This window comes from Ovis canadensis, chromosome 17 (genome assembly GCF_042477335.2).
Source record: "Ovis canadensis isolate MfBH-ARS-UI-01 breed Bighorn chromosome 17, ARS-UI_OviCan_v2, whole genome shotgun sequence".
In the NCBI taxonomy this organism is placed as follows: Eukaryota; Metazoa; Chordata; class Mammalia; order Artiodactyla; family Bovidae; genus Ovis; species Ovis canadensis.
Genome location: NC_091261.1, coordinates 78,777,133 through 78,804,366, shown reverse-complemented (window position 1 = coordinate 78,804,366; position 27,234 = coordinate 78,777,133). Strand labels below are relative to the sequence as shown.

At 44.4% G+C, this 27,234-nt stretch overlaps 1 protein-coding gene across 2 annotated transcripts in view; it reads right to left on the bottom strand.

The window, feature by feature from the left end:
* Positions 1-27,234, bottom strand: part of KREMEN1 (kringle containing transmembrane protein 1) — a 54,453-nt gene that overhangs the window by 8,200 nt on the left and 19,019 nt on the right. For both annotated transcript variants that reach the window (XM_069557186.1, XM_069557185.1), the window contains exons 3-5: positions 23,934-24,025; positions 7,906-8,030; positions 1,455-1,608 (exon numbers count right to left, since the gene is read on the bottom strand). In XM_069557186.1, coding sequence (XP_069413287.1) covers positions 1,455-1,608; positions 7,906-8,030; positions 23,934-24,025 — 371 coding nt within the window. The remainder of the gene's footprint in view (positions 1-1,454; positions 1,609-7,905; positions 8,031-23,933; positions 24,026-27,234) is intronic.

Below are 27,234 nucleotides of genomic sequence, written 5' to 3'. Positions count from 1 at the left end.
AACTTCTGAGCTGATGGGATCCAGTCTAGTATGTTGCTTTTTGTCTGCAAAACCAGACCGTCTTATGTTTCAGGATCGAATCACAGAATGAGTAGCTTAAACCCTGAACAAATGACTGGAAGCTTTTTTTTCTCCCAGGAGACCTCAGAGTGAGCACACAGCGTGGCAGTACAGCCAGGCGGGGGCCGGGCTGGAGTCAGAGAGTCTGGGTTCGGGACCAGCTGGGCCGTGTGATCCCAGGGGCTCACTTCACATCCAGACCTCTCACTTCTCTCGGCTTTGAGGGTGGAGAGACCACCACCTGCTCCTGTATTATATGAATGTGTGAGGACAGATGAGACAAAGCACATGAAAACACAGGCCGCTCTGCAGGGGGCACTCAGTGAAGTGAGGGCCTCCCGGGTACCTTAGGGGTGCAAGGCTCATGGGAGGGGCCACACTTGTTTTTGAAGTGGGACACTGTGGCACAAGAAATGACCTTCTGAAAACAGGAAGTTCCCTCATTACTCTGCACCAGCACATCCAATGTCTGGACCCCCGGTTCTGAGCGGCAGGTTCAGGGAAGGGGACACACCACTTCACAGTCTTATGTGGTGAGGTGAAGACAAGAGCCTAGAAATCAAAGTCCTCAAGAGGAAGGGCAGGCCCAGGATTTACAAAGCAGGCCAGGTTGTGGGGGGCACCCACTTCCCTTTAGGATGTAGAAAGCTGATTCCATCCTAACACTGAGAAGAAGCTCAGAACTTTTTCTTCAACCCATCAGAAAGCTGAGGTCTCAAGACAACCAAGGGGTTTTAATTCTAAAAAGAAGCTCCTCTGAGGAGAGTCAGGCCACACAAAGTGCTTCATCCTTGACAGAGCACAAGAAGGAGAGTGGGCAAGGAAGAAGCAAGGAAGCAAGGAAGAAGAAAGCAGCTAAAATTTTAACTAATGTCTAAAGGCTGAATGTGGACCAGCCTCTCGGTCCAGGATGCCCGGAAGCCCCGGACACAACAGTCTGCACTCACTTGTATGCACTTCTGTGCACGCCTCCATCCAGTGCCCATGAGAAGGACCGGGGTGGGGCAGGAGACCAAAGGGTCCCCATTGGTGGGGCCAGTGGGCAGGAGGTGATGAGCTGCTGCTGGGGGACTGATACCCTGCTCTCTTCCAGAACCCTCCTGGAGCAAAAGCCTGAAGTTGATAGGAAGGGGCCACACACCCTTCTGCTCCCAGGCCCCTGCCTGTCCCTGGGAGCTGCTGTTGCTCTTGTCAGAGTAACCAGGAGAAGACTCATTGCCTTTGGAGGAATAGCAGAGGCAAAAGGCACCTGCCCTGGCCTGCAGCAGGTGCTTAGTAAGTACTGCAGGTGAATGACTGCACAGCAGGGAGGCGGGGGCAGACAATGGGCGGGCTGGCTTCCCTGGCCCAGGGTCCCCAAGCCTTGGACAGCGCAGGGCCCGGGGCATACTCACTGTCGAAGATGATGACCCTGCCATCACCCCCACAGGGCTGGGTGTGGTCCCCAAAGCAGACGCTGCTGCACTCAGTACTGGCTGCCTCCCCGTCCTTCCAGTAATCAGGGTCGTTTCCACAGAAGCAAGCGTAGCCCGACTCTATCCCGGCAAACTGCCATGACAGAGAAGCAGCACTTGGTAAGCGTCAGTCGGGGTGTCAGGTGGCCTGGCCGGGTCAGCCCCTCGGCAAGCAAGCACCTTGTCCTCCCAGCCCACCTTCCCTGGATCCTCTACCTTGGTCCTGCCCCACTCTCACCGCACTTCACTACATGCTGGCTTGTAACTGTGTAATTGTGTACCACCACGGGTGCTTCCCCTCCTGAGCATCTCTTACTTATGTTTGCAATTCTACTGTATTTAACTCAGTTAAAGGCAGGGATCCCATTAACTTGAAACATTAATAACAGCTAAACATTTTATTGAATGTTTACTATGTGACAGGTGGTAAATGCTTTGAAGTTAGTGCTTATTGCAAACTTATTGTAGGCCCTATGAAATACATTTTAAAATTAACTGATTTATTTATGGCTACCCCAGATCTTTGTTCCTGTGCACAGGTCTCTCTAGTTGGGGTAAGCAGACTTCTCATTGCAGTGGCTTTGGAACGCAGCCTCTAAAGCGCACGGGCTTAGTTGCCCTGTGGCATGTGTAACCTTCCCGGACTAGAGATCAAACCTCTGTTCCCTGCATTGGCAGGTGGATTTTTTCTTTCTTTTTTTTTGTTTGTTTGTTTGTTTGTTTACTTTTCTTTTGGCAGGTAGATTTTTAAACCACTGGACCACCAGGGAAATCCCCTATTTAACATTTTTATTTTTATATTACCATACAATACAACTATTTGTATGGTGTACAGGCCTAAGGATTTTAACCCATGAATAAATTTGTACAACCACCACTACAAGCAGGACACGGAGCATGAGCAGTAACCTTTCTCGTACTGTTGCTCTACAGTTCCCCTCTGTGAGCCCTCAGTTCAGTCGCTCAGTCGTGTCTGACTTCTTGTGACCCATGGACTGCAGCACACCAGGCTTCCCTGTCTATCACCAACTCCCAGAACTTGCTTATTAAACTCATGTACATTGAGTCAGTGATGCCATCAAACCATCTTATCCCCTGTCATCCCCTTCTTCTGCCTTCAATCTTTCCCAGCATCAGGGTCTTTTCCAATGAGTCAGTTCTTCCCATCAGGTGGCCAAAGTCCTGGAGTTTCAGCTTCAGCATCAGTCCTTCCAATAAATATTTAGGACTGATTTCCTTTAGGATTGACTGGTTTGATATTCCTGCTGTCCAAGGGACTCTCAAGAGTCTTCTCCAATACCACAGTTCAAAAGCATCAATTCCTCGGTGCTCAGCCTTCTTTATGGTCCAACTCACATCTATACAGGACTATTGGAAAAAACCATAGCTTTAACTAGACGGACATTTGTCAGCAAAGTAATGTCTCTGCTTTTTAATATGCTGTCTAGGTTGGTCATAGTTTTTCTTCCAAGGAGCAAGCGTCTTTTAATTTCATGGCTGCAGTCACCATCTGCAGTGATTTTGGAGCCCAAGAAAATAAAGTCTCTTACTTTTTCGATTTTTTTCCCCATCTATTTGCCATGAAGTGATGGGAATGGATGCCATGATCTTCATTTTTTGAATGTTGAGTTTTAAGACAGCTTTTTCACTCTCCTCTTTCATTTTCATCAAGAGGTTCTTCAGTTCTTCTTCACTTTCTGCCATAAGGGTGGTGTCATCTGCATATCTGAGGTTGTTGCTATTTCTCCCGGCAATCTTGATTCCAGGTTGTGCTTTATCCAGCCCTGCATTTCGCATGATGTACTCTGCACATAAGTTAAATAAACAGGGTGACAATATACAGCCTTGACTTACTCCTTTCCCAATGTGGAAGCAGTCCGTTGCTCCATGTCCAGTTCTAACTGTTGCTTCCTGACCTGCATACAGATTTCTCAGGGGACAGGTAAGGTGGTCTGGTATTCCCATCTCTTTCAGAATTTCCCACAGTTTGTTGTGATCAACACAGTTTAAAGGCTTTGGAATAGTCAATAAAGCACAAGTAGATGTTTTTCTGGAACTCTCTTACTTTCTCTAGGATCCAATGATATTGGCAATTTGATCTCTGCTTCCTCTGCCTTTTCTAAATCCACCTTGAACATCTGAAAGTTCTTGGTTCCCATACTGTTGAAGGCTGGCTTGGAGAATTTGGAGCATTACTTTACTAGTGTGTGAGATGAGTGCAATTTGCAGTAGTTTGAATTCTTTGGCATTGCCTTTCTTTGGGATTGGAATGAACACTGACCTTTTCCAGTCCTGTGGCCACTGCTGAGATTTTCAAATTTGCTGGCATATTGAGTGCAGCACTTTCACAGCATCATCTTTCAGGATTTGAAATAGCTCTACTGGAATTCCATCACCTCCACTGGCTTTGTTCATAGTGATGCTTCCTAAGGCCCACTAGACTTTGCACTCCAGGATGTCTGGCTCTAGGTGAGTGATCACGCCATCGCGGGTATCCGGGTCATTAAGATCTTTTTGTATAGCTCTTCTGTGTATTCTTGGTGCCTCTTGTTAACACCTCTGCTTCTGTTAGGGCCATACTGTCTCTGTCCTTTATTGTGCCCATCTTTGCATGACATGTTTCCTTGGCATCTCCAATTTTCTGGACGAGGTCTCTAGTCTTTCCCATTCTATTGTTCTCTGCTATTTCTTTGCACTGATCACTTAGGAAGGCTATGTTCTCTCTCCTTGGTGTTCTTTGGAACTCTGCATTCAGATGGGTATATCTTTTCTTTTCTCCTTTGCTTTTCACTTGTCTTCTTTCCTCAGCTATTTGTAAGCCTCCTCAGATAACCATTTTGCCATTTTGCATTTCTTTTTCTCAGGGATGATTTTGATCATAGCCTCCTGTACAATGTTACAAACCTCCATCCATAGTTCTTCAGGCACTCTGTCAGATCAAATCCCTTGAATCTATTTGTCACTTCCACTGTATAATCGTAAGGGATCTGATTGAGGTCATACACTAATTAGTTTTCATACTATAGTTTTAACTTTTTAAGACTGTCATATGCTAGAGACCAAATGTCCATGTCTGCCCCTCCCCTGCAAATTTATATGTTGAAAGCTAATTCCCAATGTGATGGTACCTAGTGGTGGAATCTTTGGGAAGTGATTCATGAGGGCTTGGGCTCATGAATGGGATTAGAGCCTTTATAAAAGAGACCCCCTTTCCCCTTCTGCCGTGTGAGGACACAGTGAGGAGACAGCCATCTATGAAGCAGGAAACAAGCCATCACCAGACACCAAATCTGCCAAAGCCTTGATCTTGGACTTCGCAGCCTTCAGGACTTTGAGAAATGAATTCTTGTTGTCTTTTATTTAATTGGAATATAGTTGGTTTACAATGTTGCGTTAGTGAATGCTTGGTTTAGACCAAGTACTTTGCACACCAGTCAGAATAGACTCAGACACACTATACACAGAATGGTATTCTGAGGCTGGCTCCTTTCCCTCAGCATAGTCTCTCTGAGGCTCCTCTGAACTGACCTAGAGTTTGCTGAGTGGCAGTTTATTGCATGAGTGTACCGCAGGTTGCTAATCCATTGAGTTGTTTTGTTTTTCATGATTATAAAACAGAGCTGCTATAAACATTTGTGTATATTTCTGTGTGAACATAGGCTTTCCTTTCTCTAGGGTAAATATCTAGAAATGGGATTTCCGGGTTGTAATTTCTCTACCTTATTAACATTTGCTTTTGTCCTTAAAAAAAAAAATCACAGCCATCCTAGATTAATTATTGTATGAAATAGTATCTCATTGATTTTGATTTGCATTTCCCTAAGACTAGTAATACTGAGCATCTTTACTGCATGAAGTGTAAAAAAATTTTTTTGATTGACCAACCTAGATAGAATATTGAAAAGCAGACATTACTTTGCCAACAAAGGTCCATCTAGTCAAGGCTATGGTTTTTCCAGTGGTCAGGTATGGATGTAGAGTTGGACTGTGAAGAAAGCTGAGTGCCGAAGAATTGATGCTTTTGAACTGTGGTGCTGGAGAAGACTCTTGAGAGTCCCTTGGACTGCAAGGAGATCCAACCAGTCCATCCTAAAGGAGATCAGTCCTGGGTGTTCATTGGAAGAACTGATGTTGAAGCTGAAAGCCCAATACTTTGGCCACCTGATGCGAAGAGCTGACTCATTGGAAAAGACTCTGATGCTGGGAGGGATTGGGGGCAGGAGGAGAAGGGGACGACAGAGGATGAGATGGCTGGATGGCATCACGGACTCGATGGACATGAGTCTGAGTGAACTCCGGGAGATGGTGATGAACAGGGAGGCCTGGCGTGCTGCGGTTCATGGGGTCGCAAAGAGTCGGACACGACTGAGCGACTGAACTGACTGAACTGAACATAGGTAGAATGTTGAGCACATTTTCATGTGCTTATTGGCCATTTGTACATCTTCTATGAAGAAACATGTATTCAATCCTTTGCTCATTTTTTAATTGGGCTGTTTATCTTTCTATTGTCACACTGTTAGAGTTCTTTATATATTTTGGGCATTAGATCTTTATTCAGATATATGTTTTGCAAATATTTGCTCTATTCTGTGAGTTGCTGTTTCATTTTCTTAATAGTGTCCTTGATACACAGAGATTTTAAATTTTGATGAAGTCCAATTTATTTTTTCTTTGATTGTCTGTGCTTTTGGTATCCTAACTGAAAAAATCATTGCCTCATCCAAGGTCATGTATATCTGTACCCATATTTCTTCCTAAACCTTTATAGTTTTAGCTGCTACATGTAGGTCTGTGATCCATTTTAAATTAATTTGCATATATGAGGTAGGGGTCCAGTTTCATTTTTTTCCATGTGGATATCCAGTTGTCCCAGCATTGTTTGCTGAAAACACTGTTTTTTTTCCCATTGAATGATATGGCGCCCTTGACAAATATCAATCAGCCATAAATAATACTATCAGTCAAGCGATTGGTTGCTTGCAAAAGATTGAGCATGTAAGTAAATCTATGGAGGATAATGGGAACCAGGTTTATCACTATTAGAGAAGGGGCCCAGAGAAAACGGGAATGAAGCCTGCAGCGTTGGGCAGGGATTGACGTTACTAGTACAGTGCGTGGTTTCTGACATGTATAATAAATAACACATATTATATACTATGTATACTACTACTATATCTTTATATATAAAGATATATAAATTATTATTGATTAATATAAATAATAATATGGCCATAAATAATGATGTCTGGACTCTAAATTCTATTTCCTTCAGCTTCTATGTCCATCTTTATGCCAGTACTGTAGCTCTTTTTTCAGTATGTCACTGTTCCCAGGCCCTCTTAGTGGAAAGAGCTGGGAAATACATATGTATATACAAATACACATACACACACTTTCATATTTATGTTTCTTTCCTTTTTGTTTTCTTTCGCCACATCATGTGGCATGTGGGATATTATGTCCCCAACCAGGGATGAAACCTGTGCCTCCTGCAGCGGAGGTGTGGAGTCTTAATCACTGGCAACTACCACAAGGCCTATATATTATTTCTGTATCTCTCTCTCTACATATATGTCAGGAACCACGCACTGTACTAATAACGTCAATCCCTGCCCAACTCTGCAGGCTTCACTCCAGTTTTCTCTGGGCCCCTTCTCTAGTAGTGAGAAACCTGGTTCCCATTATCCTCCATAGATTTACCTAACATGCCCAATCTTTTGCAAGCAACCAATCACTTGATCATGTTGGGCCAACTGCCTTGCTCAGCCCCTGCCTCAGACAGGCCTTGAGCACTGCCAGTCTATTCTTGCTTGGGCCTGATTAATGGCCTTTTGATGAAATTATTAAGGAAGGAATGAAGGATGGAAGCAAAGGAGGGAGGAAAAGACTTCTTTTTTTGATAAAACAAACAATAGCATTATTGAACCTTAATGACTGACGAATGACTTTAAGATAGAAGAATGGACAGAATGGAAAGAAAATATTTTGGACTGGTATCCAGGCAAGGGCCCCTTAATGTATCAAAGTAGTAACCACTACCTTGGCTTATTCTCAGATCCACCCCCCTGGAGCCAGAGACATCTCTGCTTATAACACACAGGGGCTGGAAGAAACGCATGACTCTGCTGGAGGTCAAGCTGGATGCAGGTACTGGGGCGTTTCCTTTTTGCTCTCAGTCTGTGGACAGAGCGCTGCCTCACGCCGCAGAATCCCAAGCTCCACTCTTCCCCCAACTTCTCTTTGGCAGAAAAGTACAGTTGTAATGGCTTCACAGGTTGTTGTTGTGTTTAACAATTCAAATAATTTAAATACATTTTCAATGATATCTCAGCAGAATGCATTTAGACCTTCATCTTTTTCCATAGATATAAAGCCACAGAACCATTACCTTGAACCTTTGACTCCGACAAAAACTGATACAGTTTTGTATGGTGAGTTTGTTAGACGTTTTACTGGTGCCAGTTAGAGGAGGTGGGTTTCCATGATCCTTGTAGCAGCCAAGGTTTCCAGGCACTGGAGAAAAAAGAAAAACAAAAGAATTTCACAACATCTGGCTGTGAAACACCAAGAAGGAAAAGCGTGTTGTGCCAGGTACTTTCATCTCAGCCCATATTTCCATTCCTAAAGTGCAAATAAATAGCAAGCAGCAAGTGTTAAAAATGGAAGTCTTGGTGCCCTCTGCTAACTGCTACATCTTTGTTTTATTTTGACAAGTATGTGAAGCCCATAAAACCGACCCTAAGATTTTTTTTACTTGTTGATAAATATTGATAGAATTTAGTATTGACAAGAACTAGGCATAGATTCTTAAAAACAGAGAAACTACAATATATAAATTATGTCTCAGAGTCACTGGAGGACAAAAAAAAAGCTCTTGGAAGCTACCATCCTATGCCTTGTGTCTCCCTAGTCCCCTCAAAAAGCCCCACAAGTTGGTTTTACCAGGTCATTTCGTGAATTTAATAGTTTCCTATTGCTGCTGCAATAAATGACCACAAACCTAGTGGCTTAAAGTAGCATAAATTCATCATCTTACAGTTGCGGAGGTCAGAGGTACTAAATGGGTCTAATGGGACTAAAATCAAGGTGTCAGCAGAACTCTGGCTCCTCCTGAGGCGCCAGGGCACAGCCTGCCCCTTGCTGTCTCCTGAAGAAGCTGCCCCCATTCCTTAGCTGTGGCTGCACCGCTCCAGCCTCTGCCTTTCCCCTCCGCTTCTGTCATCACAGCACCTTCTCTGCCTCGCATCCCCCTGCCTCTCTGTTACACGCCCTGTGTGATGACACTGGCGCACCAGGTACTTCAGGAAAATCTCCCCATGTCAAAATTCTCATCTGCATCACGTGTGCCACTTAAGGTAACATGTTTGAAGATTCTGGTGGTTACAACGTAGACTTTTGGGGGAGGGGGATTATTCTGTTTACCACAGTGGATGTATTAGCGTTTCACAACTACAAAAGTCAGATGGTCTAGTCTAGTAGAAAAAGCTGCAACTGAGAATAAAGAAACCTAAATATATGTGACCCCACCTCCTGGTGTTTGTGCCCCTGTGTGATTCCCTCCCCTGGAGTGTGGGCTGGACAAGGGATTTGTTTTTGCCCAACAGAATGTGGTAGAGTTGAGAGGAGTTACTTCTGTGACTGGACTACAAGAGCTCTGACTTTGGTCTTGCCAGTCGACTCTCTCTACTGCCTTCTTGGCTTATATATTCTAATAGAGCAATGTATCACATCAGAGGTCATAAGAATGGCCTTCAGCCAATAGCCAGCAAGAAGCTGAGACTTCCAGTTTCTGCAGAGACTGAATCCCACCAAAAGCTATGCGTGCCTGAAGGAGATCCTCCCCAGCAGAACCTTCAGATGAGACCCCGGCCCTGGCAGATGCCTCACCGGAGACCTTGAGGCAGAGGACCTGGTCAACCATGTCCAGATCTCCTGACCTACAGAGAGTGTGAGTGACAAAGGTGTGTGCTCACTGAATTTTAGAGTGATCTGTTACAGCAGTAGGTGACTAACACACCTATATAACAGGCATCTAAATATACGCTCACTGAGTAAAGGAATGTATTTTGAGCCACAGACAAATTATGGCTTCCTAGGTGGCTCAGCTAGGCTCACTAAAGAATCTGCCTGCCAATGCAGGACACACAGTGTTGATCCCTGGGTCGGGAAGATCCCCTGGAGAAGGAAATGGCAATCCACTCCAGTATTCTCTCCTGGGAAATCCCATGGAGAGAAGCCTGGTGGGCTACAGTCCACGGGGTAACAAAGAGTTGGACATGACTTAGCGACTAAACGACAATGGACAAATGGACCTCTCTGCCCCTTAGTTTTTCATCTGTGTTATTAATTTATGGAATCACTCCACCATCAGATGAAGCCCTTTCCCTATAGTCTCTATTTGGCTCCTTACAGTTCACATCACTCAAGATAAAAGACACGAATGAGGTCTGGTCCTAGAAGCACTTCTAAGCCAGTCAGAGTTACATATTATCAAATTCCAAAGTGAGACATATAGATTCTTAGAAAGCACTTTTTGTTTAAGACTGGAAAGCAGCATGGTCCAACTGAGTAAACTTTACAGCCATACTAGTTTTTGGCACATAAGAATACACACACGTGCACACACACACATACACTTTTCAATTTCTGCCACCATCTACATCTAACCAGCTCATTTTAAACTGGCAGGAAGCTAACCCAAAGAGTCACCCTCCCCCCCTCTAAGCAAAGTGGTTACCCTTCTCCCTTGCGTCACTCATGGGTCAAATATAACAAATGTGGCTCACCACACAAATGTTAAAATGCATCTTTCGGAAACAAACCAAATCTCTATAGTAGCAAATGTAAACAGAAAAGATCTAGGCAGTAGGAGTTCAGCACTCAGTGGGGGCCTGGCTTGGGAATGGCTGGGCTTTAGAGTTTAAACAAATGCAGTGAGCTAAGCATCTCTAGTTAGGGGTGTATCGTATAAGCTTGTTAAAGGGGCCTTACACATGGAAACCTGAAGCATGCGTTGAATGGTTTTTAATAAGAGCTACTTGATTGTGATCATCTTGGTCATTTACTCTGATTTCTGTCTCATTTATTCCATTCCATGCTCACAAATAGGCATGTTATTATGTATTTATTTATAGACAGCCCAAGGCACAGAATCATAAATGTTAACATTAGACATAAACAAGGTCATGGTTTGCGTGGGTGCAGCTGGAACCTATCAGGTTTATTCACAACAATTCGGTAAGCAAATTCAGGGAGCTCATGTTCAGTTCCAGGAGGGCAGTGAGGCTCCAGAACACCCCACGGAGACAGAACCTGGAAACCAGCCCACACCACGCTGCTGCTCCCTCCGTCTGGACAACAGTGGCCTTAGTATCGTCCTTGACAACATGTCAACTGCCTGCCAGACACTGTCCATTCTATCTCCTAAAATACTTCAGACACCTGTCCACCTCTCTATCCAGGCTGCTATTTCCCTGGTTTAAGCCACTGTCCCCTCCCATCCGGGGCTTCCCAGGTGGTGCTAGTGGTAAAGAATCTGCCTGCCAATACAGGAGACACAAGAGATGTGGGTTCAATCCTAGGGCCAGGAAGATCCCCTAAATAGGAAGTGGCAACCTACTCCAGTATTCTTGCCTGGAAAATTCAATGGACAGAGGAACCTGGTGGGCTACAATCCTTGGGGTTGCAAAGAATCAGACATGACTGAGAACACACACCTCTTCCACTCAGACTATTCTATCAGCCTCCTGTTCCATCTCCCTGTTTCTAGGCTCACCCTACTCTAATCTAGTTAGTACACTGCAACCAGAATAACCTTTACAGTACATTCCAGGCAGAAAGAAGGCCAAGGGCAAAGGCCTAAGGCAAGAATGACCCTGGTTTTTTTAGGAACATAAAGAAGCGAGTGCGACCAGTGAAAGAGAGACGGGAAGGCACCAGGAGCTACAGAGGTATGCAGGGGCCCTGCCTGAAACCCTCAGAGCTCCTGGGTCATCCTCTAGGATCAAGTCCAAACTCACATATGGGACCCAAGGCCCTACCTGATCCATGCTGCTCCTCTATCCCACCCCCTCAGCATGACCCCTCTCTCTGTCCCTCGGCTCACGTTCTATATGAAACCCAAGATACATTATAGTGTATCTGCAAGTTGCCCACATGCACATGGCTCTCTGGCCTCTGGCCTTTCTTACAAGCTGTTCCTTCTGCTTAGAACACTCTTCTCTGCCTAGGATGGCAGCCTGAGCATCATTCCCCTCGGGAAGCCCCACAGGCCTCCCGTCATCCTCCCATTCCACAGAGAACGTTGCACGCCCCTGTGGTGTGCTCCTGTAGCAGCCTGCGCGAAACCTGATTCTAAACACCTGTTTACGTCTCATTTGTCGATTAACCATGAACTTAAGGGCCAGACTGTATCTTCTGCACACCATTGTATTCCCAGGGCCTGGTATGGCCCCAGCCATACAGTGGGTGCCCCGAAACTGGGTGCTCAATGAACAGATGTGTCCCACGTTGCCAGCTAAACTTGTGGAGAGTGTGGGTTAAGGTACCTGTCAGGCAGCAGGGAGTCAAGAGTGCAGAGCAGAGTGAGAGGAGAGCTGACCTGCATCTTGACGTCCACTTAGGTTTTGACTTCTCACTGTCTTCTTTGGCTAGCTAGAAACACCACTCCAGATAACCAGGTTCTCCACTAGAGGTTAACTTTAAAAGGTAAAATTCTATCTTCATCATTTTGGATGAAACTTCTAAAATGCATTAGATAGTTAAAAAAAACACAAACAACTTAGTTTAACCTACGTCCTTTGTTTCTGGGTGGCTTGAGGTCACCAGATGTATGTCACCAAATGGCCCCAGACTGTGTGCTTTCCTGTGTTCTTGTGTCTGACTCTAACAGTTAATCAGTCTCCATGGTTATAGCTGGGGCTGCTGAACCTTCAGAATATTAGCACTGGAAGGAGTCTTAGTGCTTACTTGCTTGTCAGTGCCTGTGGTCTTGACTTAGCTTCTTAATTTGCTGCTTCTTAGGCTTAGGCTTATGAACTTCACTGGTGGCTCAGAAGGCAAAAGATCTGCCTGCAGTGCAGGAGACCCAGGTTTGATCCTGGGGTTCGATCCTCGGGAAGATCCCCTGGAGAAGGAAATGGTAACCCATTCCAGTATTCTTGTCTGGAGAGTTCTATGGACAGCAGAGCCTGGCAGGCTACAGTCCATGGGGTCGCAAAGAGTTGGACACAACTGAGCAATTAACACTAAAAACTAAGTAGGCTTACAACAAAACTATCGAGCTTATCAGAACTGTGTGGAAAAAAAGAATAGTTTCTGAAAGAGGGGAGGCCTCTACGTTTCCTTCTCGATTTCGGCTGTCCATACAGTAGCTCAGAGCTTTTGTTTGTTTGCCTACTTCCCAGTTCTTGGCAATGTTCTGAAGGGCGCTGGTGCTACCATCACCCGTCCAGAAGCAACCAGCGTTTTGCAACAATCACAAATGTGGGCTTTTGACAGACGGACCCCAGGGTGAACTTGGGTCCCTCTGCCATGGCCCTTCTAAGCTCGGGTTCATCCACAGTGGATGGTACGGGCCTCAAACGGTTCTTGTGAGAATTAAAATCAGATAATGTAAATAAAGTATACACCACAAGGCCTGGCAATATAGCATGTGCTGAATAAACACTGTTTGCTATCATTACATACAAAAAGGCTTTCACCATTTCCCACACAAACCAGGATAACCTGCTGGGTTGATAGAAGAGTAAAGCAGCACTGAATTAAAAGATAAGATCAAAGGCAGTTATCTTGGAAAACTGGATTTGATTCCAGATATTAAAATGTTCACCTCTACATCTAGGTAGATCCAGTGCACTGCCATGCAAGCCTTTCCCATGAAACCCACAGCCCTTTCAGGAAGGCAGACAGGAGATGAGTTTCCTAGGTGACCAAGAAGAAGCCACAGTTCGGCCAGGCTAAGGGCCCTGAGTGGGGGATACACGAGAGGCTGTTCTCCCTGGAGAGCAGAGGTCAGCTCCAGAGTGCTCACGCCACAGCTTTTCCCTTGGCGTCCCTCTCCTGATAAGGCCAGTCTGGGAGCTAAACGAAAGTGACTCCTTAAGATGAAGGGCTAAGTCTGCAGACACGTTAGTCCCTTGGCGCTCTGTGCACCGCAAGGCCAGCCTTTGAGGGCTGTCGCTGCTGCTGACTATCACTGGAAAGTGTGGCTCCAAGTCTCGCCAGAGAAGACACGTCATTGTTGTCTTCAAAAGCATGACTGGTCAGCTGAGTGGATTTCCAGACCGTGTCCCACCCTGAGTTCTTCCCAGAAGCAGGGAGGGAAAGTCAATTTGTAAAAGGATATTTGTTCTCAAATTCCTTTTTTACTTTCAAGACCACTTTAAAGTCCTGTGGCTTGGTCATGCATTTTTTTTCTCTTACCAAAGAGGCTTCCACATTTTCAATTTTTAAAAATCATCTGAAAATATAAATGGACCCCTTGTTTACCACATTTGGTGCTTTAAAATGTGACAGTTAATTACCAACAACCTTTTCAGAGATTCAGGGTTCTTGACAGAGGTAAAAGTTTTAGAGGTAGCTGAGGGAAGATGGTTCTCTCTTCAGATTAACCCAGGAACTACTGTCTTCTCACTGCCACAAGCATGTTGGGAACCAACCATGCAGACTTGCTAAACAGCCTTTACAACTGGATATAACTGTGGTCTCACTTTGAAGGTGCACCTCACACCTCTACAGGGCCTCCATGGCCAACAGCCCTTCTCTGAGAACCATCGTCTTGGAGGACCTGCTGTTGGCTGGGGGCAGGCCTGTGAGCCCCATCCTTGGCCACTGCTGATCCCCACTGGGGTCACCAGACTCCCTCTCCCAGGAAGTTGGAATTAGGATTCTAGGTATTGAACTGCAGGCACAGGACTTGTGGGATTCGGTCAAGCCTGTATTAAGGCAACAAGCCATGTCTGGGCCACGTGAGTGGATAAGTGAGCTGATTCTGTTGGTCCACAAAGAGGAAGAAGAATGGACTCTATACTGAGAAAGAGGCGCTGAGAGTGAGACCGTGCGGCCCCACAGACAGATGGTAAGTGTGGGCACCTCCTTCCCAGGTTCTGGGACACAGGGATTGGATTCTGTGATATTCTCCCAACACCCTTCCAATAAATCTCTTGCGCTCAAGTTAGCTTGAGTGAGTTCTATTCCTTGCAGACAATTCTTGACAAAGAAGAAAGCCTGCCCTTTATTGTAAAAGTTCAATCTGAATAAAAATCTTCAGCTGGTAATTTGCATAAGAAGTCCTGATCCATCATTGTGTTGTCTACTGCCAAATCTGAGAGATCTGTTTAAGAAACCGGAAGCAAAGTTTCTCTCTTGCATTTTAGAAAACTCTGCCCTGGCTCTGGGGAACATCTTTTACATTATCTTACAAATAAAATCTGGCCTTTAGGAAACTATGCAGCGATTGCTTGTTTTACTTTTTTTATACTAAAAAATAAAGATTTTTTATTAAGCACTGTAAGTTGCATTCAATAGCCTTCAGATATACCACACCACAACCCATCTACAATCAATCAAACCCAACAGCAGTTGATTCTCGCACAATCCATGAGTTAGGGTGAATCTTCCTTCAATTCACAGTCAGGTCCTACTCAGGTCTTGTGGGCAGGGACTGGGAAATTACATATCATTTCTGATCACTAATGTGTGATGAAATGCATCGGGAGAATTTTATGAAAATGAATAAATGATTCTGTTTTCAATGTACACTGTTTGAAAGTATTAACAAAACACCAAAATGATATATGTATACTGGCTTCTACTAACTCCTCGACGGGAAAGTTCCAAGAACAAGCAACAAGTTTCCTGCTACAGAAGGCGGGGTGGGGCGGGGTGGGGGGTGGGGCAGGTGAAGCTGATTATTATAAACATCATAATGTCATTCACTACCTTCTGCCTTCACACTGGTGCCTCAGGAGCTGAATTCTCTCTTCTGGAGGAGAAGGGAATAAGGAACTAAGCATACATGAGATGATGCCATTGATAGTCCTATCAGATGACCAGTCATTTCAAAGACTTCCCTCACAGCATCAATAGGTTAGGTGTGGATTATTCCATACTCTCAGCCCATGACCATGAGCACCCTGTATTCCATCCTGTCCAACTACAACTTCCTTTAAAAACCTGAGAGTTGCCAGCTTGGTCCAAGTCCTACCATAACATGGCCCCATTCTAACTCTGCAACTTTTCTTTTTTGGCCATGCCATGCAACCTGCAGGATCTTAGTTCTCTGACCAGGGATCCAAACCAAGCCCCATGCAAGTGACAGCACGGGGTCATAACCACTGGAGCTCAAGGGAAGTTCCTCTACCTCTGTAACTTTATTTCTAAATATCAGTTCTCATTTTCAGTCACTCTGATTCTTCTACTCATGTCTGAGTCTCATAGCGACTCACCCAAATAAGTAAGTAAACAAGGCCTTGTCTTCCCCTATGAAATTTTACCCTTGGGGAAGGCAGGAAAAGTTCCTAAGGGTTCTGACCCCCATAACGACCCTGATGTATCACAGAGACAGTTCTCCTCTGGCAGGAGTTCTTTCTTTGAAAGTGAATTTCTGGGGATAGAACATGGTAGACCGTCTCCAAAGGAGGCTCTAATAATTTCCTCCCTTCTCATACATGTGTGCGACTCCCCACTTTCAACTTGGAACCAATTTCCTCTCCTCTTGAATCAGTACTGACCTTGTGACTTCCTTTGATTAATAGAATATGGTGGACTTCTGAGTTCATCTTCCTGAATGAGGAGGGCTTTCCCTGTATGTGAGCCTCAATCTAATCAGCCCTGGTTTTCAAGGTTCCCACTCAGTTCCTCTCTGTCCACTCCTTTCCTTGGGCAGCGTAACTCCCACCGACATGTAAAGCAGTCCCGTGTCCCTCCTCTAAGTCTCTGTCTGTCTGTTTGTTCCCTGACCTGTGAGGCCCTGACCCCTCCAGCCCCTCTGGCCTTTCTCCCTAATGATGCCTCCAGCTCCCCAACCCTAACCGAGCCCTCTCAACTTCAAAAACTCACAGCTCTCTACCACATAACTCAATCTTATTTATATAATTGGTGGCTGGTCTCCAATTTTCTCCTGTGTTTATAGCTCAGATTCCTAATTACATCATAAGATTGAGGGTGGGACTATTCCTTATGTTCATGTGTATTTTTTACAGGCCAGTGCTGGTATAAAGATTGTCAGTAAAATTGTCCTTACTGATCTGAATGATTTTCCCTTTTTAACCTACTAATATGCTTTAGAACATTTTTTAAATGCAACATATATAACTGTCGCTGAGGAAAATGTCCACTTGGTTCAGAAAGTCTCAATTTTTTAATGAGAAATTAAATAACATCCACTGCCAAAAACAATGAGTAATCAAGATATGCTTGTTCTGAAACCATAAAACTGTACTGTCAGAGGAATGCAGGGCATCCGGTGTTCCCTGAGCACAGGGTCACACTAGGCCCCAGGGGAACAGCCTCCAGGCAAGCAGTTGAGGCACACTCCAGGGCCCTGGGGCCAATCAGATAATACAGGACTGGACAGCAATAAAACAAAGGTTGGGAAGAACCTGTTTAGGAATTGGATATTAGGAACATGCCAGTGGTAGTCCACACCTTAGAGGCAGCACAGGCCACCACAGTCCCTGCCCATACTTTTCTGCCTACCTTCTGCTAGGTCTCTGGACTTAGAGACATGTGTATTTTACTCATTTAATCTTCAAAATGACCCTGGAAGGTAGAGATGAGGAGACCAAGGCTAACAGAGGAGTCATTTTGCCGTGAGCTATAAGCAAGTGATGATTCCAACCTGAGGTGAAGGACTTTGGAGGCCGAGGTCTTTCCACTGGATTGTGTTGTCTCTTCCTGGGAGAGATATGACAATCACATCAGCAAGCATATTTGGTGAGCATCTATTACAGCCTGCATCCAGTCCCATCACTTCATGGCAAACAGATGGGGAAACAATGGAAACAGTAATAGACTTTATTTTAGGGGGCTCCAAAATCACTGTAGATGGTGACTGCAGCCATGAGATTAAAAGACGCTTGCTCCTTAGAAGAAAAGCTATGACCAACCTAGAGAGCATATTCAAAAGCAGAGACATTACTTTGCCAACAGAGGTCTGCCTAATCAAAGCTATGGTTTTTCCAGTAGTTATGTATGGATGTGAGAGTTGGACTACAAGGAAAGCTGAGCACCGAAGAACGGATGCTTTTGAACTGTGATATTACAGAAGACTCTTGAGTGTCCCTTGGTCAATCTTAAAGGAAATCAGTCCTGAATATTCATTGGAAGGACTGATACTTTGGCCACCTGATGTGAAGAACTGACTCACTGGAAAAGACCCTGATGCTAGGAAAGATTGAAGGCAGGAGGAGAAGGCAACAACAGAGGATGAGACGGTTGGATGGCATCACCAATTTGATGGACATGAGTTTGAGCAAGCTCCAGGAATTGGTGCTGGACAGAGAAGCCTGGTGTGCTGCAGTCTGTGGGGTCACAAAGAGTTGGATACGACTGAGCGACTGAACTATTAAAGCCTGCACTGTGCAAGGGGCTGTAGAAGACTGTTAAAATATATGGTTTGAGGGGGGAAAGCCCCCATAAATTCTATTAGCACCCCTCCGTAAACAGACATACAGTCCAAATAAAATGAGAGCCCCACTGAGCAAATACAGGTTTCAAAGAAACCTTGGGTCCCCACCACTTTAAGGTCTGTCCCTCACAGAGATTCTAGAACCTGTGCCTGTATTTGAACAGTTTAGTCCGGTTGGGAAAACAAACATAAAAAATAAATAATCAAAAAAGGATTCTGACCGCTAATTCTGGTAACCTAAAAGGGTTCATTCACTTAAACGGTGAAAAATGAGACTGCATAAAGTACAGTATTAATGTTCATTTCAATTTCAATATTGCTTTGGCTATGGGCTATAGTTTGAGGTTTCATTATTTAGCTGTAAAGTGTTAGTGACGTGCAGAGATGTGTCTTTTTCAAGGTGAAGTTCAGAGCAACAGGAACACGGTGTTGGGAGAGACCCTGAGGCTGGGACAAGGCCGCTGATGAATGGTTTCATGCCAAGGGTCCACCTGTGGGGAGCCCCTTCCCAGCTGAGAACAGCTGGGCCGAGAACACCCGTGGAGACGGGCCCAACGTGTCCAGAGTGGCTCTGCCTGCAGTGAATGCTTCCTGGATACTAACGCAGCCTGCTTACTCCTGGGGCCTGGGATTTCCCAAACTCAGAGGAGAAAGGAGATGGCTTGGGGCTAACAGCTTGAACTGCAGACCCTCTGTCGCCACTGAGTTAATCCTTTGGTTTTCCCAGTGTTGAAAAGCAATCCTAATAATTCAGCATACTATCAGAATTTCAAACACAAATTCCCAAACAATCCCCAAAGAAAAACTCTTAAGAATGACCTCAACTCTAGCCTGATTCCATCCCAAGCCCCCCACTTTTAAGGAAATAAAGGAAATGGGGCTGTTCACAAGTCCTGGGAGGGAAAGGGCACTGGTTGGCCTTGCCATGAAGAGTCCTAGACTCAAATCCTATTTGGCTCAGAGGGTAATCCTCATCAAATCACTTAACCACTCCAGCTTCATTTTCTCATCTGACCAAGGAGGGCAGGAGGGAGGGAACATACCACCTGCTTCACAGAATTGTTGAAAAGGTAATGTGAATATAAGTGCTTTACATATGAGGTACTCAATAATAATTGAAAAAAGCTAAAACATTAAAAAATTACTTCTGACATTAAAATGCAAAAAGTGCTGACAGAAGCAAAACATTTTCTGTAGTTGAGGGCCTGCCTTGACCATCACTGCCAAAGTGCCCTTGGCTTTTTACTCAAAGTCTGAAGTTTAGAAACTCTAGTGCTCGCTTTGGCAGCACATACACTAATATCGAACTTTAAAAACTCTTATTAGGGATCACAATTAGAAGCTTTCAAACCCTGCTCTTTTGGGTTGCATTTCTATAAGGAACAACAAATCTGTTTGAACAAAGTCAGGGTGTCATTTAATTAAAAGGAACTTAAGCCAGGGAGGTCACTGACCAAAGGTCCCAAGTGGCAGAGGTGCTGTTGCTGGCGTCCTCCTAGGGCAAGTCTGGGAGAATGATGCCACCAGGAGAGAACTTCTCCCGGATTAGGAGGGAGGAACAATGCCCCGAATCCCCGACACAGAGGCTTAGGAAGTAATGGAGAAGGGCTTCCTTCTGACCCTGGCACTCCCCCAGGCCTCATCACTGTCTTTCTGGGTCAGGTTTTGTACCCAGACCATGATCTGGCCCCGTCTAATTTTTCTCAGACCTCATTTCCTGACCTTTTTTTCTTAAAACCGATGTCTTAGCAACACTGATGTGCATGAGAATTCCAGTGTGTGTGTGCACGCATGCAAACTTTTCCCTCTGCCCCACCCTACCCTGGCTGCTTACAGTGCAGCTCTGCAGGGCCAGTATCCCAGGGGCCTGTTAGAAACACAGAATCCCAGGTCTGTCCCAGAGCTACTGAATGAGAACCTGCATGTTAATAAGCAATAGTGATGGTAGGTGCCGTAAAGTGGGAGAAGCCCTGCACTAAGGCCCTACTTCTTCCAGAAGCCCTCTGGCAAAGCAGCCCTGCCACCCGCCTGTGCAGAGCAGACCCCCCTCTTCAGCGCTCCCGTCCTTCTGCTCATCTCACGTAGGCAGAGCATCTCACATATGCTCATCTGTTTATGTACGGCCTTCAGTTCTAAACTAGGGGTTCCCCACTGGCTGCAGACCATGCCACCCCTGTGTCCCCTACTATATGGTTAGAGCTTAAATAATGTCGTTTGTCACAGCTAATCACTTCTAAGGTCCTTGTGATTTTAAACTTTAATAACTAATTTTAAATAAATTTAATAACTAACAGTATTAAACTTATTAAAAGTTTATTAACTAACCCAAATACCTATGAACTATGTTTAAAAAGTACAGTTTAGGTGAGTCATGTTATACACTTGAACCTGGATACTTTGAATGTGTTTACACATTCAGTTTAAAATTCTTTAAACATTACAAATTTTTTCAGTATTACAAAAACTATTTTTTGTAATTGAAACTTTCAAGCATACACAAAATGTAGGAAAGAATATGAGCCCTCACCCAGCATCAACAAATAGCTGCTTTAGAAAAAATATTCCTATTTCATCTGTTTCCCCTGCACCCGTCCCACCCACTCACTCTTTGGAAGGCTAGATCACTTAAAACAAATCTCAGATATACTATAACTTCAGTGTGTATCTGTAATTTAAAAGGGCTCTCTCTATATGCATGCCATCACTGTAGCTATTACAGTTAACAGTGATTCCTTAATATAATCTAACACTGTCAGGATTCAAATTTCCTTAATTCGAAGGGGAATTTTTATAGTTGAGTGTGTAGAAATCAGGTGAAAATTTTATTGCAAACCAAAAATAGCTCTTGGAGCCGACATGATAAATTTCTCATGCCTGTGGCCTCAGGCTCTAATCAGGGATGTGAAGAAAACCGTATTTGTCTTTAAACACCATTTGCAGGTTCTGTTCTCCCCCAACTAGACTACTTAGTTTCAAAAACTGTATGAAACTTTTATAAAGAATTTGTAGATAAAAGAGAACAAACAAAAGCCATGCAGGGTATTACAGTGCCTGTCCCTCAAAAGCAATGAAATAAACAGGAATAGGACTGGTGAGGCTGACTATTTAACAAGAGACAGACACGCAAAGGCTGGACATTAAGCCAAATGATTTCCTGTTCAGTAGTCAACAGGACTTAAGAGATTCAGGAGGCGGGACAAACAGGGATGGTAAACTTGATGTTGGGATTTCCTTTTAAAAATCTGTATTTCTTCTCTCTGTGATAAGAATGGGTTTTCTGGGAAACATATTGGCAGAAGCAGTTTGAAGAGCAAATCCAATTTCCTGGGGGTTGTTCCCCTTTTAACAGTAAGTTCTGATCCAGGCTCCATAGGTCAAGAGAGTAGTTCAGATCTCTCTTTGCTCCCTTTTGAATCAGACTTGGTCTCTGCCTGCCTACTCGTTTTAGCTCTTTGCGTAACAGAGATTCCGGTCTCCACACAATGGCCCACCATTCAACCACACTCGGCTTTGTCCCTAAACATTCATTCCCCCTGGCTCCTGCTGGGTCTGTTATATTCAGATATGAACTTTCCAGGAATCTGATCATGTCACAGGCCTTTTCCTGTATGACAAGTTCAATGCTGATCATGAATAGCAGGCTTCACACAGAGGGTTAGTATTATTCATGAAAATTATGACTCCACATCCAGAAATAGGGCAAAACTGGCCTAAAATAGGCAGGCTGGATCTCAGTTGAGTCTGTCAGGCAATTACCAAGGTCTCCTGCTGCAAACAGCTTAGGAGGTTTTCTCAACTCTGTTAATCTGACAAATTAAAAGCACAATGTCCTTGCAGACTCAAGGTCTGAGGCCCAGCTCGTGGGGACCCTGGTGAACAGAAGGGTTTTCCAAAGGACCAAAGCCAGATACGGCTCCCTCTTCCCACTGCCCTAAACCAAGGGCTCCCAGTTCTCATTCCCAACTTCTGTGAGTCTTCCCACCTTGACCATTTTAAGGCCAGCTTTAGAAGCTCTGAGAGGGTTATGAAAGCGCCTTTAAGAAAAATAATATTTAGTTTTTCTTTTCTGGAACAGTGAGACACATCTGACAAATTAGAGGGGACCTAGGTGGTTCGTACTATTTTGCTGGAATTCTCTACTCTGGAACTTGGTCTCAGTGACCACGTGAGTCTGCTTCCATTGGCCCAAATTATATTTTATAAATGAGAGCTGAGGATTATCTTTCCAAATAAAAGCACTCGGACTGAAACCCCCTCTTTGCCATTCCTAAGAGAATGACATAGGCTGGTACTAAAAGACCATCATTGTGCAAAACAAATGGACCGAGGAAAATCTGCTTTCCTCTCCCCCTGCCCCTTCCTTCTTCACAAAACTAGAGCCAAAAGAGATGGTTTTCATTTTAAAAATTTGATTAAGCAGCCTGGGCAAAAGCCTATTCTTCTGGTCTTTACAGTTTTCTCAATTTGGTGGAGCTGAATCAAGGTATACCAGGCTGGAAGGACAGGGAAGTGAGGGCCTAACTGCTGGGCAGTAGTGAGACATGCGAAAGTTTAGCTCACGAAAGTGAGCACTGGTCCCCCTGAGGCAGCAGAATTCAGACTGCTGAGGTGGGCATGGGGAGAGAGGCCTGGGTCCCACAAGGTGGGCATGGGGAGAGAGGCCTGGGTCCCACTTGGACCTCCATACCCCTTCCTGACCTGAGGAGTGGGAGAGAAGGCAGGACAAAGGGTAGATTTAAATCATGAGAGAAAAAGTCTGTGTAGGATTATTATGAAAGAGCAGTCCTTTCCTTCAGCTCTAAGAACTGAGAAACTCTATTCCTCTGGCATATTTAACAAGATATTATAAACACAGATTAGTAAACGCCTTATGGCTACCATGTTTAGTTTTGATTTCCATATGTTAAATCTTCCCACAACATTTTCAACCTTATTTTCAAGTATATTTCTAAGTTCCCCTGACATATCACGTATGCCCTGAGGATCAAGATACCTTTCTGCCTTTACATACATATAATAAACACTGAATAGGGAATGAAGGAATGAACAGATTAGAAGACAGATCTTGTACTAAAAGGCTGAAGAAAGTGGGTCTTCCTGTAGTAGGGAGTGACAAATTGTGAGCTACTGTAATATAACAATAGAACATCTTTATGCTAATGTGAGGAAAGGAGCTATCACATCGGTTTTGAAGGTATCTAATTAGACATTTACTGAACACCAGCTTTCAGGGGACACAGTACATCAAATCTAAACAGTAAGTAGAGTCACAACTTAGTTTTAATGTTGATAAAAGGCTCTTCATTCATTCTTAAAAAAAAAAAAAAATTGGCCACACCCTGTGGGATCTTAGTTTCCCAACTAGGGATTGAAGTCAGGCCCCAGCAGTGAGAGTGCTGAGTCCTAACCACTGGACTACCAGGGAATTCCCTCATTTTTGAAAATTAACTCCCCAAAGTGCAAGGTACTGTTTCTTTTTCTGGACTGCTACCAAGCTGGTGCATCTCTACCCATGAAAAAATCAGTGTGAGGAAGGCCAGTGGAAGGTGAAGTTCTGGGCTTATCCATGGAGGGAAGGGGGTCCTGAGAGAACCTGAGGGTCTCCTTCCCAAAAAGCCTCCATGAGAGAAGTGAAAATCTTCAGCCCAGGTGGCTTTTCCTCCCATTTGCTCCAGGAATCCCACCTGCCTGCCTGCACTATCTGCCCTCCTCCTGACCCCACGCTGGGGTACTGGCCTCCACTCGAAAGCCTAGTGCTCGGGGGCAAGGGGGAGTCAGGGCCTTACTCTGGCAGGTGGGGATCTCGCAGTACTTCCAGTAGACACCGTCCTCGTGCTCTGCCACGTAGCACCAGGGGCTCACGTCACCGTCTGGGTTTCTGGGGAGGGAAAAGGACACACCCGGTAACATTCCCTTTGTTTTAAGTCAACTGGCTCATTGCTTTTCAGTTTTACCAACCCCCACCCCCGACCAAAACCAAACCAAACAGACAAAAAATCTTCAGCTCCTGTGTTGTTTCTAATAATTCATATGTATCTTAATGGCACCTCTCATAAAGAAGAAAAAAGTGGTAACTACTACAAGAACAATGCAGTCCACTGCCACAGAAACTTCAGAGCTTGAGGGGGGAGTGGGGTGAGCACAGTGAAGTGTGTCTACACAAATTCACTGCAGTGTGACCGGGACAACTGACCACTGAATAGATGATTCCAAACAGCCCTGGCACCTTAACTGTGAACATGCGGATGCCATGACTGGGCCAGCACAGGTGCACAGAGAACTGTGCATAAACAACGAATGGAGCAAACGGCCAAGATGGAGACTTGGAGGCTCAGAGTCAAAGGTTCTGCTGCTGCTGCTGCTGCGTGGCTTCAGTCGTGTTCGACTCTGTGCGACCCCATAGACGGCAGCCCAAGATACGCAAAACCCTCTTTACTGCACAATTTCTCTTTCAATGTTATATTTTAGGGAAATCTTTACTTGCAAAGATGTGCATCACAGCATTTTCACAATGCAAAAAAGTTAGAAACAATAATTAAAGGTTGGTTAAATAAATATGTCCATATAAGGGAAAGCTAGACAGCTGGTAAAAATGTGGTATAGAGACACATTTATTAACATGGAAAGATATTCACACGTCTTGTTAGGTTTTTTTTTTAAAGGCAGTTCTAAAACACAATGTATGACTGCTGCTGCTGCTAAGTCGCTTCAGTCGTGTCCTACTCTGTGCGACCCCATAGACGGGCAGCCCACGAGGCTCCGCCGTCCCTGGGATTCTCCAGGCAAGAACACTGGAGTGGGTTGCCATTTCCTTCTCCAATGCATGAAAGTGAAAAGTGAAAGTGAAGTCGCTCAGTCGTGTCCGACTCTTAGCAACCCCATGCACTGCAGCCCACCAGGCTCCTCCATCCATGGGATTTTTCCAGGCAAGAGTGCTGGAGTGGGACAATGTAAGACAACAATCCCATTTTTGAAAAGATATATTTAGGGACGGATATACACCAGATCCTTGAAAGTTTATCCCTAGATGATGGAACTATAGGTATTAATAATTCTAATGTTTTTCTTTTCTGATTCCCTTCATTTTCTTATGTCTTCTAGAGTGAACACTGTGTGATTTTTAAACAAAATAAAATTCACATGTTCCAGACTCCACTGACAAGTTTTCAACAGGATCAGGCCAGTCAACTCACATGTGATAGAAATGGGTCCTATTTTCACGTCAAAATACTAACTTCTCAGAAACTTCTAAAGAAAACTACACCAAAGAGTTTCAGTCAGAACATAGAGTCCTGTTACCCTGGTACCAACTTCTGACATGGCAGTAATAATTGCAAAAGACTTATTTCACATTTCTAAACGAGTAGCTTGGAATAAATGCCTTTAAGGTCTTTTCAATTCTGAGATGCCACGACAATAATGGGCAGTGCTGCGGAAACACAGCAAAAGATGGCCGGGGTTACTGGACACAGAAAAGCCTTGCCTCTCTCCGTTGCTTTTCCAGCTCCCTTTATTGGACTCAGAAGGCTGGAAACCTGACACTCCGGTTAGGCCGGAAATGGGCACAAAGACCCTGCGGCCTAAGCTTTTGGAGCAGCCCCTATCAGGCCTGGGAGGGATCAGCCTATTGTGCGGCCCAGAAGATAAGCCACCCTGAAGCACAAAGGGTCCTTTTATTTTTTGTGCCCAAAGGCAGGTGCCAGCACCAGCCCTGCTGTCCTGGCCTCTCTGTCCTCCCACCCCCAACCCAGATACGCAGAGCCCAGAGAAGGCCATTCCCATCACTCGCCATCTCTCAGACATCGCGACTGGAATGGCATTGGAAACATCACGTAAGACAAACATGGTATCGGCTGTCAGCTGAGAAATCAAAGTTGGAGAACTTGTACAAAGCCCTTCTTTAGACAGTATTTCACTGTCATTTTCCTCCCTCTATTCAGGGTTTGGCTTTGATGTAGGATTTGGTAAAGTTTTTTGAAAACAATTGTCTGTTATCAAAGTCAAAACCATTCTGAAAAGCATCAGAATAGGTTAAGAAAAAACAAGTAAATTCATCTTTGACTCTGCTTCAGTGCTAAAACAAAAGGTCCCGGGACCCTCTAATGTGATAATAATTGACAATTTCAGTGTCCCTTTTTTGAAGCATAAACTGTTAGGTCAGGTCTGGTACATTTCACCAAATCAAAGGAGAGGCCTGCTGCCAGCCAAGGCTCGGGAGGAAGGTGGTGCTCCTGGTGCTTACTGTTTCCTTAATGGATATTTACTGGTGCGTGTGGTGGCTCAGAGGGTAAAGTGTCTGTCTACAATGCAGGAGACCCGGGTTTGATCCCTGGGTCAGGAAGATCCCCTGGAGAAGGAAATGGCAATGCACTCCAGTACTATTGCCTGAAAAATCCCATGGACAGAGGAGCCTAGTAGGCTACAGTCCATGGGGTCGCAGAGAGTCGGACACAACTGACATATGGAGTCTTTGGTGTGAGAGCCTAGTGGTGGAACTGGGTGCTAATCTATAAGAAAAACAATTTTTTTTCATGTAAATTAAACCTCATGGGAAATTTAAAATCGGATTTAAAAACAGGAGCACATCTGAGAAGACTTGCTTGATAAAAGGCAACAGAAGAGAATAAACCAACAGCCTAATACCAAAGATAGTTTAGAACAAGAAGATAAAATGAAAAATAAACACTGGTTTCTCTTTCTAAGTACTCTTCTTAACCCAAGCCAACTATTCCCAATAGAAAAGCTAGGGGAAGGAAATAGCCAGAAGTAGAGTGGGGTTCATTTCTTTTAAATATGAAAGGAAAAAATTAATGATCATGTACAACTTTGAAAATAAAATGTAAAAGGGTTATTTAATAAGCATGTGTAACATTAACGCTAAAATGCCAAAGACAGCAAATTGTGAAGTAGCAGATGAACAAGCTGTTACCTCTGGGAAGAAGGCCTTGCTGGAGAGGATTTGGGAGGGAAGAGGTAAAATGAGGACTTTATTTAAACTATATATATATATATATATCTGTGGTGTTTGAGAAATTTTTTAATAAACTTTTAATACTTCTATTACAAACAAAAAATAAAATGTAACAT